The sequence below is a fragment of the Sphaeramia orbicularis genome, chromosome 1, assembly GCF_902148855.1.
Source record: "Sphaeramia orbicularis chromosome 1, fSphaOr1.1, whole genome shotgun sequence".
NCBI classification, from domain to species: Eukaryota; Metazoa; Chordata; class Actinopteri; order Kurtiformes; family Apogonidae; genus Sphaeramia; species Sphaeramia orbicularis.
In genome coordinates, this window is record NC_043957.1 from 7,904,970 (window position 1) to 7,919,048 (window position 14,079).

Below are 14,079 nucleotides of genomic sequence, written 5' to 3' on the forward strand. Positions count from 1 at the left end.
TTCAGCTCAAAAATGTCCAATTTCATCACAATTAATGCTATATTTTCATGTCACAAATGGATAAGTTATATTTGAACTGAATTTACCTGAAAAACAAATATTCTATTCTTTTAGATTCCCCAATTTTTCTTACAAGATTCTATCCTACATATCACATTTTATTTTTACAGGTTCAATATGGAGTATGGTGCTGATCCATCCAGTCACACGTCAACAGTTTTCTAATAATAAGCATTTTTATAAAGAAATAACAATTCTATATTGTTATTTACTCTTTAGTATGATGATAAACTATACAATAAATAATAGTGATCCTAGTTTTTGCACAGGGATCATTAGTGTAAACGGTGACATGGCTGCAGAGCATCAGTATGATGGGATCCACAACAACCATGTCACATCTGTCCACTGACACATTTTGTGTTTTTGTGTCAGCTGGGATTGTTTTAGATCCACAATACGAACATTTATGAAGAAGAGGAGAATTATCAATAGTAAGTCTATAAGTTTATTCCTAATAAAGTACTGGTACTGACCAGAGCATCATGGGTAATGTCACGTCCGTCCACCAGCAAAAGTTTTCACATACACGTGCTATTCCAAATCCAATATTTCTGAAAATAGAGCTTCCACTGTCAAATAATATCAGTAGTCTGTGCACAAATGGATTAGCATTATTTCAACACAGTTCTATGCATTTCTTACAACTTTTTTAGACAAAAATGGCCACTCATTTGACCCCCGAAGTAAACTTTAGCCGTTACATGAATTCTCCACTAAAACACTGATAAAAGTCATACAAATCTTCCATGTCTCTCTTACCGACTGCACTCTGCTGATCTAAGCCCCGCCCACTTCCACCCCTCCCCCTAAGCCAATCAGACCTCTACCCTCATGTGTTCAAGACCAACAGAAAGAACCCGATCTGAGATACAAGTTGACGGTTGGATTCTGTTGATATTGGTTCAGTAGTTACAGTCGTTTAAATGAATGTAGAGTCGGTGACACGTTCGACTTTAAAGGGTTCGAACAGTCCTTTACTTAAAGGGTGAACAGATGAAAACCAGGGGACAGATCTAGTCCAGGTCCAAAGGGGGACCTGGTGGACCAGGTGGTGACGGGGGTTACCTCAGTGTTATTGTCCAACCACCAGAAGTAGGTGACGGTGCGGGGGTGGGGGGGCAGGACCGCCGCCGTGATGTTCACCTCCTTATTCCTGATGACCACGAAGGGAGCCAGGAGCTGGACGTGTTCTACTGGACCTGAGACAGAGGACAGGGGACAGGGGACAGGGGACAGAGGACAGGGGATAGAGGACAGAGGAGAGAGGACAGGGTATAGAGAACAGGGGACAGAGGATAGAGGACAGAGGATAGAGGACAGAGGAGAGAGGACAGGGTATAGAGAACAGGGGACAGAGGATAGAGGACAGAGAATAGAGGACAGAGGAGAGAGGACAGGGTATAGAGAACAGGGGATAGAGGACAGAGGACAGGGGATAGAGGACAGGGGACAGATGATAGAGGACAGAGGACAGGGGACAGATGATAGAGGACAGAGGACAGGGGACAGAGGATAGACGACAGAGGACAGGGGACAGAGGATAGAGGACAGAGGACAGGGGACAGAGGATAGACGACAGAGGACAGGGGACAGAGGATAGAGGAGAGAGGACAGAGGAGAGAGGAGAGAGGACAGGGTATAGAGAACAGGGGATAGAGGACAGAGGACAGGGGATAGAGGACAGAGGATAGAGGAGAGAGGATAGAGGACAGAGGACAGGGGACAGAGGACAGGGGACAGAGGATAGAGGAGAGAGGATAGAGGACAGAGGACAGGGGACAGAGGACAGGGGACAGAGGATAGAGGATAGAGGACAGAGGAGAGAGGACAGGGGACAGAACCAGCACCACCCAAGACATGTTAGACACAAGAGAAACTGGTCCTGTTACCACAACATAAACAGCGGACATATTTAACTCGTCCACTCTGTGTCCATCAGTCTGTGTCCATCAGTCTGTGGACCTGTTGAATCCAGGTGTTTCTTTTCTAACAGGGCTCTGGGATCCAAAACAATAAGGACTAATGTCAGAATAGAGTTTAATATTATGGGATAGATATCCTATTGATTATTAATATTGATGTTTGTGTGTCCGATCCTCATGAACAGGACATGTGACAGCTGGAGACATGATGTGTCCACATATTTATGTCCACAGAGTTTAGAAACATCAGTATAGAACATTTAAAATCATACTCGTGGATTTAAAAAAGGAGAAATAAGATGAAGTAAAACCATGAGTCTTTTTGGAAACACTCATTAAACTTTAGTGAAATTCTGATGTTTTTAAACTGTTTTGGATCCCAGACTGTGGAAGTAAATCTGTCATCAGGTTTTGAATTATAAAAGCCACTGAATTTCTAGCACTGATTTTTTTTGCACTGAAATTAAGTATCTGAAGTTTTTTGCATCTGAATTTTTTGAACCTGAATTTTTTGCATCTGAATTTTTTTAATTCTAAATTTATGAACAAAGTTGAATTCAGAGAAAAAACAATCCAGATACTTAATTTCAGTGCAAACAAAATTCAGACACTTAATTTCTGTGCAAAAAAAAAAAAAATCAGATACGTAATTTCAATGCAAAAAAACATTCAGATACTTAATTTCAATGCAAAAAAACATTCAGATACTTAATTTCAGTCCAAAAAAAAATTAGATACTTAATTTCAGTGCAAACAAAATTCCGATTCTTAATTTCAGTGCAAAAAAACCCCCAAAAAAAGCAAAAAAATTCAGATTCTTAATTTCAGTGCAAAAAAAAATTCAGTGCTACAAATTCAATGTCTTTTATAATTCAAAATCTGATGACACACATTTACTTCCATACCAAACCTGTTAGAACAGAACCTGGATTCAACGGGTCCACAGACTTTGATCCATTTGTGTATGAGTCGGTTAATTCTGATGGGAGGATAATGGTGTGATGACGGCGCTGACAGCCTTCCTTCCATGTTGACACAGATACAGCAGCAGCAGCTTCACTTTCCAACAAACGCCTAAATCTGACACTTTGGTAACAATGACAACAGCAAAACATGAAAATGGGACTCATCAGAGGATCGGCCTGAATAATTTAAAATGACAGATTGTCACAGTTGTCTGGGATTCTCACACAGTCAAATGTGACAGGAGGAAGATGGGAGTGTTAAAAGACCTGGAACTGGATTTATGAATCCACCTTCAAATATGTCGACACCATCATGTACCCTGTGAGTAACACTGTTAACCTCCGCATTAAGGACCTGATTTACGAAGATCGCAAATAACGGGTGCAAATGTGTTTGGTCGCAATAAAAAATGCACGTTATTTTGTCCATTTTAGAGACACAACTATGGAAGTAAATCTGTCACCAGATTTGGAATAATAAAAGTGAATTTGTAGCACTGAAATTAAGTATCTGAATTTTGTTTTGCACTGAAATTAAGTATCTGAATTTTTAATTTTTTTTAAGTATCTGGATTGTTTGTCTCTAAATTCAACTATGTTCATACATTTAGAATTAAAAAAATTCAGATGCAATAAATTCAGATACTTAGTTTCAGTGCAAAATAATCAGTGCTGGAAATTCCATGGCTTTTATAATTCAAAATCTGATGACACAGATTTACTTCCATAAATAACCCTCTGTTTGTTCATAGATAATATTGTACTGATAAATTGGCTGTAATTATTGAATAAAGCTGTTGAACTGTGGACTCCGTCTGTACGACTGTACTACCATGATCATATTAATGTGTAGAATTCAATTTCTGCTTTATGTATTAGTTGTGGTTCAATGTTAAAATTAGGACAAATGTATTGTTTCACTGTTGGATTAAATTAGTGATAAAGCTGTAAAATCACTGGAGGGTGACCCCAGCTGACCCCAGATGATCCCAGGTGGCCCCAGCCTCCCCCAGCCTCCCCCAGCCGACCCCAGTTGATCCCAATTGACCCCAGGTGACCCCTTTAGTTCAAGATGGTGTACATACATGTGACGTGCAGGTACAGGCTGCTGGTGTCGTATCCCAGGTGACCCCAGTTGACCCAAGTTGACCCCAGATGACCCCAGTTGACCCAAGTTGACCCCAGATGACCCCAGATGAGCCCAGGTGACCCCAGTTGTCCCCAGATGACCCCTTTAGTTCCAGTCTGTGTACGTACATGTGACGTGCAGGTACAGGCTGGTGGTGTCGTATCCTGGGTGACCCCAGTTGACCCCAGACGAGCCCAGATGACCCCAGTTGTACCCAGATGACCCCAGCTGACCCCAGGTGACCATAGTTGACCCCAGCTGACCCCTTTAGTTCCAGTGGGTGTACGTACATGTGACGTGCAGGTACAGACTGCTGGTGTCGTACCCCAGGTGACCATAGTTGACCCCAGCTGACCCCAGGTGACCATAGTTGACCCCAGCTGACCCCAGGTGACCCCAGTTGACCCCAGCTGAGCCCAGATGAGCCCAGTTGACCCCAAATGACCCCTTTAGTTCCAGTGGGTGTACGTACATGTGACGTGCAGGTACAGGCTGGTGGTGTCGTATCCCAGGGTGTTTTCTGCCAGAGCGCTGACCCTGAAGATCCCAGCGGACTTGTACACGTGTTTGATGCCCTCCTCGGTCCAGCTCAGGTTGGAGTAGGACACAGCGGTGCCGTCACCAAAGTCCAGCTGGATGTTGGTTCGTAAAGAGTCACCCTGAAACCGACGAAAGCCTGGAGTTAGTACGAACAAGTGTACGTGCTGATGGTAGGTACCATGTGGAGACCCTTATATGTTCAACAGGACAACCACATTCTGTCAGATGCACCAGAAACTGAGTATAAAAGACTGAACCCAATAATTTAGAAAATATAAGACTGAAGTCAGTTCAGTCATTTACTCCAAATCTGTTCAGTTCATACGACGAAACAAACCCAAATGTGTGCGAACTGTCGTCAACGTCCTTAAACTAAAGCTAATGTGTAGATGGTGGGTGGGGCTAACAGGCTCAGTATTTGGTGTGTATATTAGTAACTGTATTATTCACATATATTATTTGCATATACTATTTGTACTATTCACATATACTATTTTTATGTATTCTTTGTATTATTCACATATATTCTTTGTATTATTGACAGCTCTTCTAACCCCGCCCACTGCTCCTAACCCTGGGTTTTGTCTTCCAGGTCATAAATGTGACAGTGGTTCATGTGATGGAACAGAAGAACTATCAGAACACTCAGTCATTCTGTAAAATGGGAAGATTTCAGAATAAATGGAAGTCAAACAGACACTCCAGCTCAGCAGTAATTGGACTAGTTTTAAATTTAGTACTTGTCTTTTTTATGAAGAAAATCTTTTTTTTTCTTTTTAACATTTAAATCAATGAGCTCCGATAAAAGAGGACAGTTATTTTACATCCGACTGTTATGAAAGTAGTCTGTGAAGAACTACTGCAGTGGACGGACTGTCTCTGTCCTCAGTCCTGTTGGACTACCTTTGTCCTGTGTCTCTGTCACTCAGGTCCAGTCAGTGTCCTGGTTCTGTCCTCTGTAGACTGGTACCCAGTCCCCCTGTGGACACAGTACTGTGGACAGAACCATCACACATGGGTCTATCCGGGTCCAGGACCAGGACAGTGGACCAGTTCCAGGTCTTTAGTAGATTCTAACAGTTTGTGGTCCATACTTGTATGGTTTCCATAAATCTGTGAATCCAGGTGGAACCAGTCCAGCTGGGTTTAACGGTGTCATATGTAGTCCACACCTATGTGTGGCGCTGTCCACAAACACAGACAGAGCCTATGGCAGGAGACACTGGTCTGTGGGGGGGGGGGGGGGGGGGGGATACTCCACATATGAGCACATTATTAGGTTCAGTTTTAGAGGGGGGGTCCAGACCCAGGTGGTCCACAAGGTTAAGGTGGGTCCAGACCCTGGTGGTCTACAGGGTGAAGGCAGGTCCAGACCTTGGTGGTCCAGACCCTGGTGGTCCCCAGGGTTCAGCCCCTCCTCTGGTCCACAGCTGCATTCATATTCCAGGTCCACTCACAGACTATAATCCACATAAACTCCTATTGTTCCTGTTCTTTTGTTCCTGTTCTTTGGCTCCTCGTTCCTTCTGTGTGAAAACATCAGAGGTTTGTGGTAGTAACAGCGGAGCCTCTGGAGGACACGTCACACACTTTACTGGTTAAATTCTGTCTTTGATGTGAGGCTGAAGACAATAGGGCGGAGCTCTGAGCAGGTTTGGGCGCTGTGCTGGGCAATGTTCTGGGCTCAAATGAGCTGGAAACGTGGATCAGACCTTGTGGCGCTGATGTCACGTCACTGTTCTCTGTGTCTGCGCTGCATTTGTGTTCATGCTAGCTCTGTAGCTCCGCCTCCGTTTGTGTTCATGCTAGCTCTGTAGCTCCGCCTCAGTTTGTGTTCATGCTAGCTCTGTAGCTCCGCCTCCGTTTGTGTTCATGCTAGCTCTGTAGTTCCGCCTCCATTTGTGGTCATGCTAGCTCTGTAGTTCCGCCTCCATTTGTGGTCATGCTGACTCTGTAGCTCCGCCTCTGTGGGATTGGCTGATCTGCATGAGCGTAAATGCCAGCCTTTGTGTGGACCCCCCCCACCCCCACCCCACCCGGGACGCTTACAATAGGGACGTGGGCGGGGCTTTGGTCCAAGCCCAGTGGGACGGCCTGTGTAGGGTTTGGAAACACTGTCCACATGAGTTCAGGTGGATGTCCAAACAGACAACAGAACCAGAACCAGGACATTATTCAGTATCTACCAAAACATAAAGACACTTTTATATAGAGTTCATACAAACTGTTCTGTACTGTCAATACTGACAATAGTGTGTCTGTTCACGTTTTGTGTCAGGTTGGTGGTCTGGTTTAGACCCTTTGGTGGTCTGGTTTTGGACCCTTTGGTGGTCTGGTTTTGGACCCTTTGGTGGTCTGGTTTTGGACCCTTTGGTGGTCTGGTTTTGGCCCGTGGGCTGCATGTTTGCCACCTGTGTTCTGGAGTCTATAAAGGACTGTGGTTCAGATGTGTCTGCAGATCCACAGTAGTCACTCCTGTCATGTTCAGTCTCGTCGATGGTTGGCAGGAGATTCTATCGAGTTTCTCCACTGGGACCAAAATAAATTTAACAGAAAAAAAAGAACATGAGCAAGAACAACTGCAGAACATTTTCTCCCAAATGTGACAAGAGCGTGTTTGAGAGAAGTGGCTGAGGGAAAAAAAACCTGACAACAGGAACCACATCTGAGCAGCACCGGCCCACCTGGACCAGGAGCAGAACCACATGGGAGCAGCACTGGCCCACCTGGACCAGGAGCAGAACCACATGGGAGCAGCACTGGCCCACCTGGACCAGGAGCAGAACCACATGGGAGCAGCACTGGCCCACCTGGACCATGAAAGGACAAAGCACAGCCCAACAGCTGAGGAGGACTGTAGTGTCCAGCAGCTGTGCAGAACTGTTGACAGTCAGTGAACGCAGCGCCTGTACAGAACTGTTGACAGTCAGTGAACGCAGCGCCTGTCGTCCTGGATCTGACTGAGGGCATGTTCCACTTGTTTTCATGTGAAGAACAGACCGACCTGGTGGGTTTGTGACCGTTTGTTGAAACTACTTTTACTAAATTCATGGTTTATGGATGGATCCAGGCCCAGCTCAGGTTTCCGTGGACCCCTTTAAACCTTTCATTCATGTGTGTTTCCATCCGAGGCCCTGGAGTTCCAGTTGGACCAAACTCCGCAGTCGTTGGTGATTTCCAGAACAAATCCACCTCCTGCACCACCTGCTCATAAAGAGCTCCTCACATCCCAAATGTGTCCGTTAGTTCCCACACTTTTCTTCCGCGTTTTTGTTTTTTTTTTCATTCTCCGGTTCTGTGTCCGTTTGCTCCAAACTTTTCTTCTCTGGTTCTTTTTTTTTTCTTCTCTGGTTCTGTGTGCGTTTGTTCCCACACTCTTCTTCCCTGTTTTTTTTTCCCTTCTTCTCTGGTTCTGTGTTTGTTTGTTTCACACTTTTCTTCCCTGTTTTTTTTTTTTTTTTTTTCCTTCTCTGGTTCTGTGTCCGTTTGCTCCACACTTTTCTTCTCTGGTTCTTTTTTTTCTTCTTCTCTGGTTCTTTGTCCGTTTGTTCCCACACTCTTCTTCCCTGTTTCTTCTTTTTTTTTTTTCTTCTCTGGTTCTGTGTCCGTTTGCTCCACACTTTTCTTCTCTGGTTCTTTTTTTTTTCCTTCTGTGGTTCTGTGTCCGTTTGTTCCACACTCTTCTTCTCTGGTTCTGAACGTGGCTCAGCGCCTCCGACTCTTCAACACATTAAATATTTAAGGCCATTTGCGCTCCCCAAGAAATACAGCCATCACAGCCTTCATGAATATAAATTAAATTTGAATTCATCTGGAGAATTTTCTCAAATAGGGCTGATGCCACAAGGATTCTTTACCCCACTCGTCTTTTTTTTCTTTTTCTTTTATCCCCCCCCACCCCCTCCTCATCACATAGTCCATTCCTAATGAGAACAGGCTCCATTTCTAACTCATCATACAGTAATAAGAAAACTGGGCCCAGGCTGGACCCCAGGGGGACGCACACATGGACCTGAGCTCAACAAAGAGGTCCTGAAAGTCTGCACCTCAAACCAGTACACAACAGACCAGGAAGACCAGACCAGACCAGGTAGACCAGACCAGACCAGACCAGACCAGACCAGGTAGACTAAACCAGGCCAGACCAGGCAGACCAGACCAGGTAGACTAGACCAGACCAAACCAGACCAGACCAGGTAGACCAGACCAGACCAGGTAGACTAGTTCTTCTCCTCTTCCTCCTTCTTCTTCCTCTCCTGCTCCTCCTCCTCCTTCTTCTTTTCCTCCTCCTCCTCCTTCTCTTCCTCCTCCTCCCCCTCCTCCTTCTCCTCCTTTTTCTTCTCTTCCTCCTCCTCCCCCTCCTCCTTCTCCTTCTCCTCCTTCTTCTTTTCCTCCTCCTCCTCCTCCTCATTCTCCTCCTCGTCCTCATTCTCCTCCTCCTCTCCCTTCTTCTTCCTCTCCTCCTCCTTCTCCTCCTTCTTCTTCCTCTCCTGCTCCTCCTTCTTCTTTTCCTCCTCCTCCTCTTCTGATGTGTGGGTGTTCAGGATCTGTTTAACTTTAATCAACTTTAGATGCCCTTTCCTCCACAGCAGTGCAGACTTCTCTAACTTTATCATCTGTCTAATGTGTCAACTTGTTTTTCACATAAATATAATAAACCGATCCAACCTCAACCACCAAACATGTTGTTTACCTGCACATGAACCACGGAAACATTTAGTTTCCATGGAAACATTTAGTTTCTATGGTTCATAGATCCTTAAAGGACAACAGGAGAAATGAAACAAAATACCACAAATAATGTGAAGATGTCTAATATCTGCTGCGTTTATGCTCTTTGTGTTCCTTCAGCTGCAGCCTGGTTAGCATGGGTGAAGACTGTACAAGGTTAGAAACAGGAGGTTGTCATGGATACGACAAATAAGGCAGTTCAACTGAAGAGGTTTTCAATGTCAGAACAAGTTCAAATATAGCAATAGTTCATGGGTGCAACATGGACATTAACCCTTAAAGACCCAAAAACACTTAAGACTTAAAGACGTCCACCTTTAACCCTTACAGACCCAAATGTCCACCTTTAACCCTTACAGACCCAAATGTCCACCTTTAACCCTCACAGACCCAAACGTCCACCTTTAACCCTTACAGACCCAAACGTCCACCTTTAACCCTTAAAGACCCAAACGTCCACCTTTAACCCTTACAGACCCAAACGTCCACCTTTAACCCTTACAGACCCAAACGTCCACCTTTAACCCTTACAGACCCAAATGTCCACCTTTAACCCTTAAAGACCCAAACGTCCACCTTTAACCCTTACAGACCCAAATGTCCACCTTTAACCCTTAAAGACCCAAACGTCCACCTTTAACCCTTAAAGACCCAAACGTCCACCTTTAACCCTTACAGACCCAAATGTCCACCTTTAACCCTTACAGACCCAAACGTCCACCTTTAACCCTTAAAGACCTTTAACCTAAACCATCTACTGATCTAAACTGTTTAATTCCTGTTGATCCATTAATCCTATCAATCTATGTCAATAATTGGTGTCAAATACAGTTCTTCATCTTTTCATGGTCATCAGATATGACCATATTTGGTCGTTCAGAGGCTCTGTAGTTAATGTGGAAACACCGTCATCTTCTGCAACATTGATTCCCCAGTCAAACCCATGGAGTTGGATCAATGACAGTGGATGGACACAGTGGGTTTATGTTCAGTTAATGAGGTCATACGCCAACACCAGGGGGGCGGAGCCAACACCAGCACGCCCCTGGCGTTGGCTCTGCCCCCATGGTGTTGGCGAATGGATAGGACCAACACCACTGTATGGAAACCATGATGACCATAGGACCATGTGACCAGAAGAAGAAAACCAAGGACGGAACCTCCTGCACATGCTCAGTGCGTTCTTCTGTGGTTTTCATGTCTCCTGCCATAGGCTCTGTCTGTGTTTGTGGACAGCGCCACATATAGGTGTGGACTACGTATGACACCGTTGAACCCAGTTGGACCGGTTCCACCTGGGTGCACAGATTTATGGAAACCATACAAGTATGGACCACAAACTGTTAGAATCCACTAAAGACCTGGAACTGGTCCACTGTCCTGGTGCTGGACTTGGATAGGCCCATGTGTAATGGTTCTGTCCACAGTACTGTGTCCACAGGGGGACAGGGTACCAGTCTACAGAGGACAGAACCAGGACACTGATTGGACCTGAGGGACAGAGACACAGGACAAAGGTAGTCCAACAGGACAGAGACATGTGTATTATTAAATTCATGTCTAGTTTTTCAGGTCAGATCTTATGTCAGTCATCTGTGTTTTGTTGTTTCAGTTAAAGGACTCCCCTAAATCAGTCTGATGGGTCCTGGGTCTAAAGGTCTTGGGTCTAAGGGTCTTGGGTGTACAGGTCTTGGGTTTACAGGTCCTGGGTCTAAAGATCTTGGGTGTACAGGTCTTGGGTCTAAAGGTCTTGGGTGTACAGGTCTTGGTTGTTCAGGTCTTGGGTCTAAAGGTCTTGGGTGTTCAGGTCTTGGGTGTACAGGTGTTGGGTGTTGGGTGTCCAGGTCCTGGTCCTGGTTCAGGGTTGTGGTTTCTCACCTGGTCCAGGTTGACCAGGAAGGTGACGTTGAGGCCCAGGTTAGCGGTCAGTTTGCGGTCCTTGGTGGTCAGCTGCAGTCCCTTGGGCGGCCTGTTGGGGCACTGCTGTTTCCTGGCCGTGTACAGTTCTTTCACTCCTTTGGTGCAGTTGTTCAGAACCACTTTGCGGTACCTTTGAAAAGATCCACATATTCAGCCTCAGTGGTTTTTGAGGTGGTACTTAAATGACAGCATAGGACTTTTACAGCAGGAACAGGGACAGAATCACTAACCAGTAATCAATAATCAATAATCCTGCCCCTGGGTTTAATTCGACCTCATCCATATCCTTCATTTCCTGTATTTACTCTTATGTCTACGATGTTTGCCTTTTATCTGGAACATAGAGTTGGACTGATGTATATTTTACTATTAGTATTATAATGATCTATTCGACTGTATTGTACTCTGTTCTATTCTGTTCTGCTCTGCTCTATGTGGTTCGGTTCTGTACTGACCCGGTGCTGTTCAGGTAGTTCTGTTCTATGTGGTTCGGTTCTGTACTGACCCGGTGCTGTTCAGGTAGTTCTGTTCTATGTGGTTCTGTTCTATACTGACCCGGTGCTGTTCAGGTAGTTCTGTTCTATGTGGTTCGGTTCTGTACTGACCCGGTGCTGTTCAGGTAGTTCTGTTCTATGTGGTTCTGTTCTATACTGACCCGGTGCTGTTCAGGTAGTTCTGTTCTATGTGGTTCGGTTCTGTACTGACCCGGTGCTGTTCAGGTAGTTCTGTTCTATGTGGTTCTGTTCTATACTGACCCGGTGCTGTTCAGGTAGTTCTGTTCTATGTGGTTCGGTTCTGTACTGACCCGGTGCTGTTCAGGTAGTTCTGTTCTATGTGGTTCGGTTCTGTACTGACCCGGTGCTGTTCAGGTAGTTCTGTTCTATGTGGTTCTGTTCTATACTGACCCGGTGCTGTTCAGGTAGTTCTGTTCTATGTGGTTCGGTTCTGTACTGACCCGGTGCTGTTCAGGTAGTTCTGTTCTATGTGGTTCGGTTCTGTACTGACCCGGTGCTGTTCAGGTAGTTCTGTTCTATGTGGTTCGGTTCTGTACTGACCCGGTGCTGTTCAGGTAGTTCTGTCCGGTGCTGCAGCTCGTGGACACAGTGGATGGATTAAACCAGAAGGCAGATCTGCAGGTTCCATCTGCACCACGCTCATATCCATAATCACTGTCATAAAAAAAAAACCCACACACCTGATCAATACACACATGTGAAAGGGACACACACACACACACACACACACACACACACGCACACACATGCACGCACACACACACTTGAAACAAGTATATGCTGCTTAAAATAAGAACTGTATCATTCTATAATACTTTGATAATATGTTTTTATTTTAATAAAACTTAGTAAGAGTTATTTTTTGACTGCACTGTCAGATACTTTTATTTGAAATAAGACATTTAATCCAATGATGAGTTGAATTTCTTCTTTTTGTTTGGGTGTTTTTTACAGTGGAAGTGGAGAGCACAGGTTTGTCTTACACAAAGGCACCATCATTACTATTCTTCTTCTTCTTCTTCTTCTTATTATTATTATTACATGTATTCAGAGCAGTGTGGACAAAGGGTCCATGGCAGTGTAAGTCTGTGTGAATGGGAACAGAACTTGGGGGGGGGGGGGGGCACCTCCACAGTCCTTCATCCAATCAGGAGCCTGATTTCCATTTCAAAGCAGCAGGTGAAGCAGGTGTCAGTTCTAATACCGATCAGCGCGCCAATTGATCCATTAACGATCAAAGCAGAACAAATAAAGTGAGTTAACGAGCCGAAGGCTGACTGGGTGGAAGTGACGGTGCGGGTCACATGGTGTGAAGGTTGATTAGTGGTCTGTCTGTGGACCGTCTGTGGACCATGGATCTACTGTCACAGGTTCATGGTCCACATGGGTTTAAAGCTGCAGCGGGTCAAGTCCATGCCAAGGTTCTAATAGTTTGGGATTTTTCATTCCAGTTTAGTTTGATTTAGTTTTGACTTTTTTTTTTCTATAATTCAGTTTGTTTTAATTCGTTTTTAGAGCAGGTTTGCTAGTTTTTATTAGTTTTCGTTATTTTCTAAATGCTTAGTTTTAGTTTAGTTTTAGTATTAATTTTAGTTGTCGTATCTTTTCTCTTACTGCCGGTAAGTCAGACCTGTTCCAGGTGCATGTTGGACTCCGGCAGGGCTGCCCTTTGTCACCGGTTCTGTTCATAATTTTTATGGACAGAATTTCTAGGCGCAGCCAAGGGCCGGAGGGGGTCCGGTTTGGGGACCACAGGATTTCATCTCTGCTTTTTGCAGATGATGTTGTCCTGTTGGCCTCATCGAACCTGGACCTTCAGCGTGCACTGGGGCGGTTTGCAGCCGAGTGTGAAGCGAGCGGGATGAGGATCAGCACCTCCAAATCTGAGGCCATGGTTCTCGACCGGAAAAAGGTGGTTTGCCCTCTCCGGGTCGGTGGGGAGTCTTTGCCCCAAGTGGAGGAGTTTAAGTATCTCGGGGTCTTGTTCACGAGTGAGGGAAGGATGGAGCGTGAGATTGACAGACGGATTGGTGCAGCGTCTGCAGTGATGCAGTCGCTGTACCGGTCGGTTGTGGTAAAGAAGGAGCTGAGCCGAGAGGCGAAGCTCTCGATTTACCGGTCAATCTACGTTCCTACCCTCACCTATGGTCATGAGCTTTGGGTCATGACCGAAAGGACAAGATCCCGGATACAAGCGGTCGAAATGAGTTTCCTCCGTCGGGTGGCTGGGCGCACCCTTAGGGATAGGGTGAGGAGCTCAGTCACCAGGGAGGAGCTCGGAGTAGAGCCGCTGC

The 14,079-nt window shown here is 45.3% G+C and overlaps 1 protein-coding gene across 1 annotated transcript in view; it reads right to left on the reverse strand.

Moving 5' to 3' along the window:
- sorcs3a (sortilin related VPS10 domain containing receptor 3a) overlaps positions 1 to 14,079 on the reverse strand; it is a 300,707-nt gene that overhangs the window by 15,519 nt on the left and 271,109 nt on the right. The window contains exons 17-20 of the mRNA XM_030146568.1: positions 12,326 to 12,439; positions 11,229 to 11,400; positions 4,552 to 4,738; positions 1,129 to 1,262 (exon numbers count right to left, since the gene is read on the reverse strand). Of these exons, the coding sequence (XP_030002428.1) occupies positions 1,129 to 1,262; positions 4,552 to 4,738; positions 11,229 to 11,400; positions 12,326 to 12,439 (607 nt within the window). The remainder of the gene's footprint in view (positions 1 to 1,128; positions 1,263 to 4,551; positions 4,739 to 11,228; positions 11,401 to 12,325; positions 12,440 to 14,079) is intronic.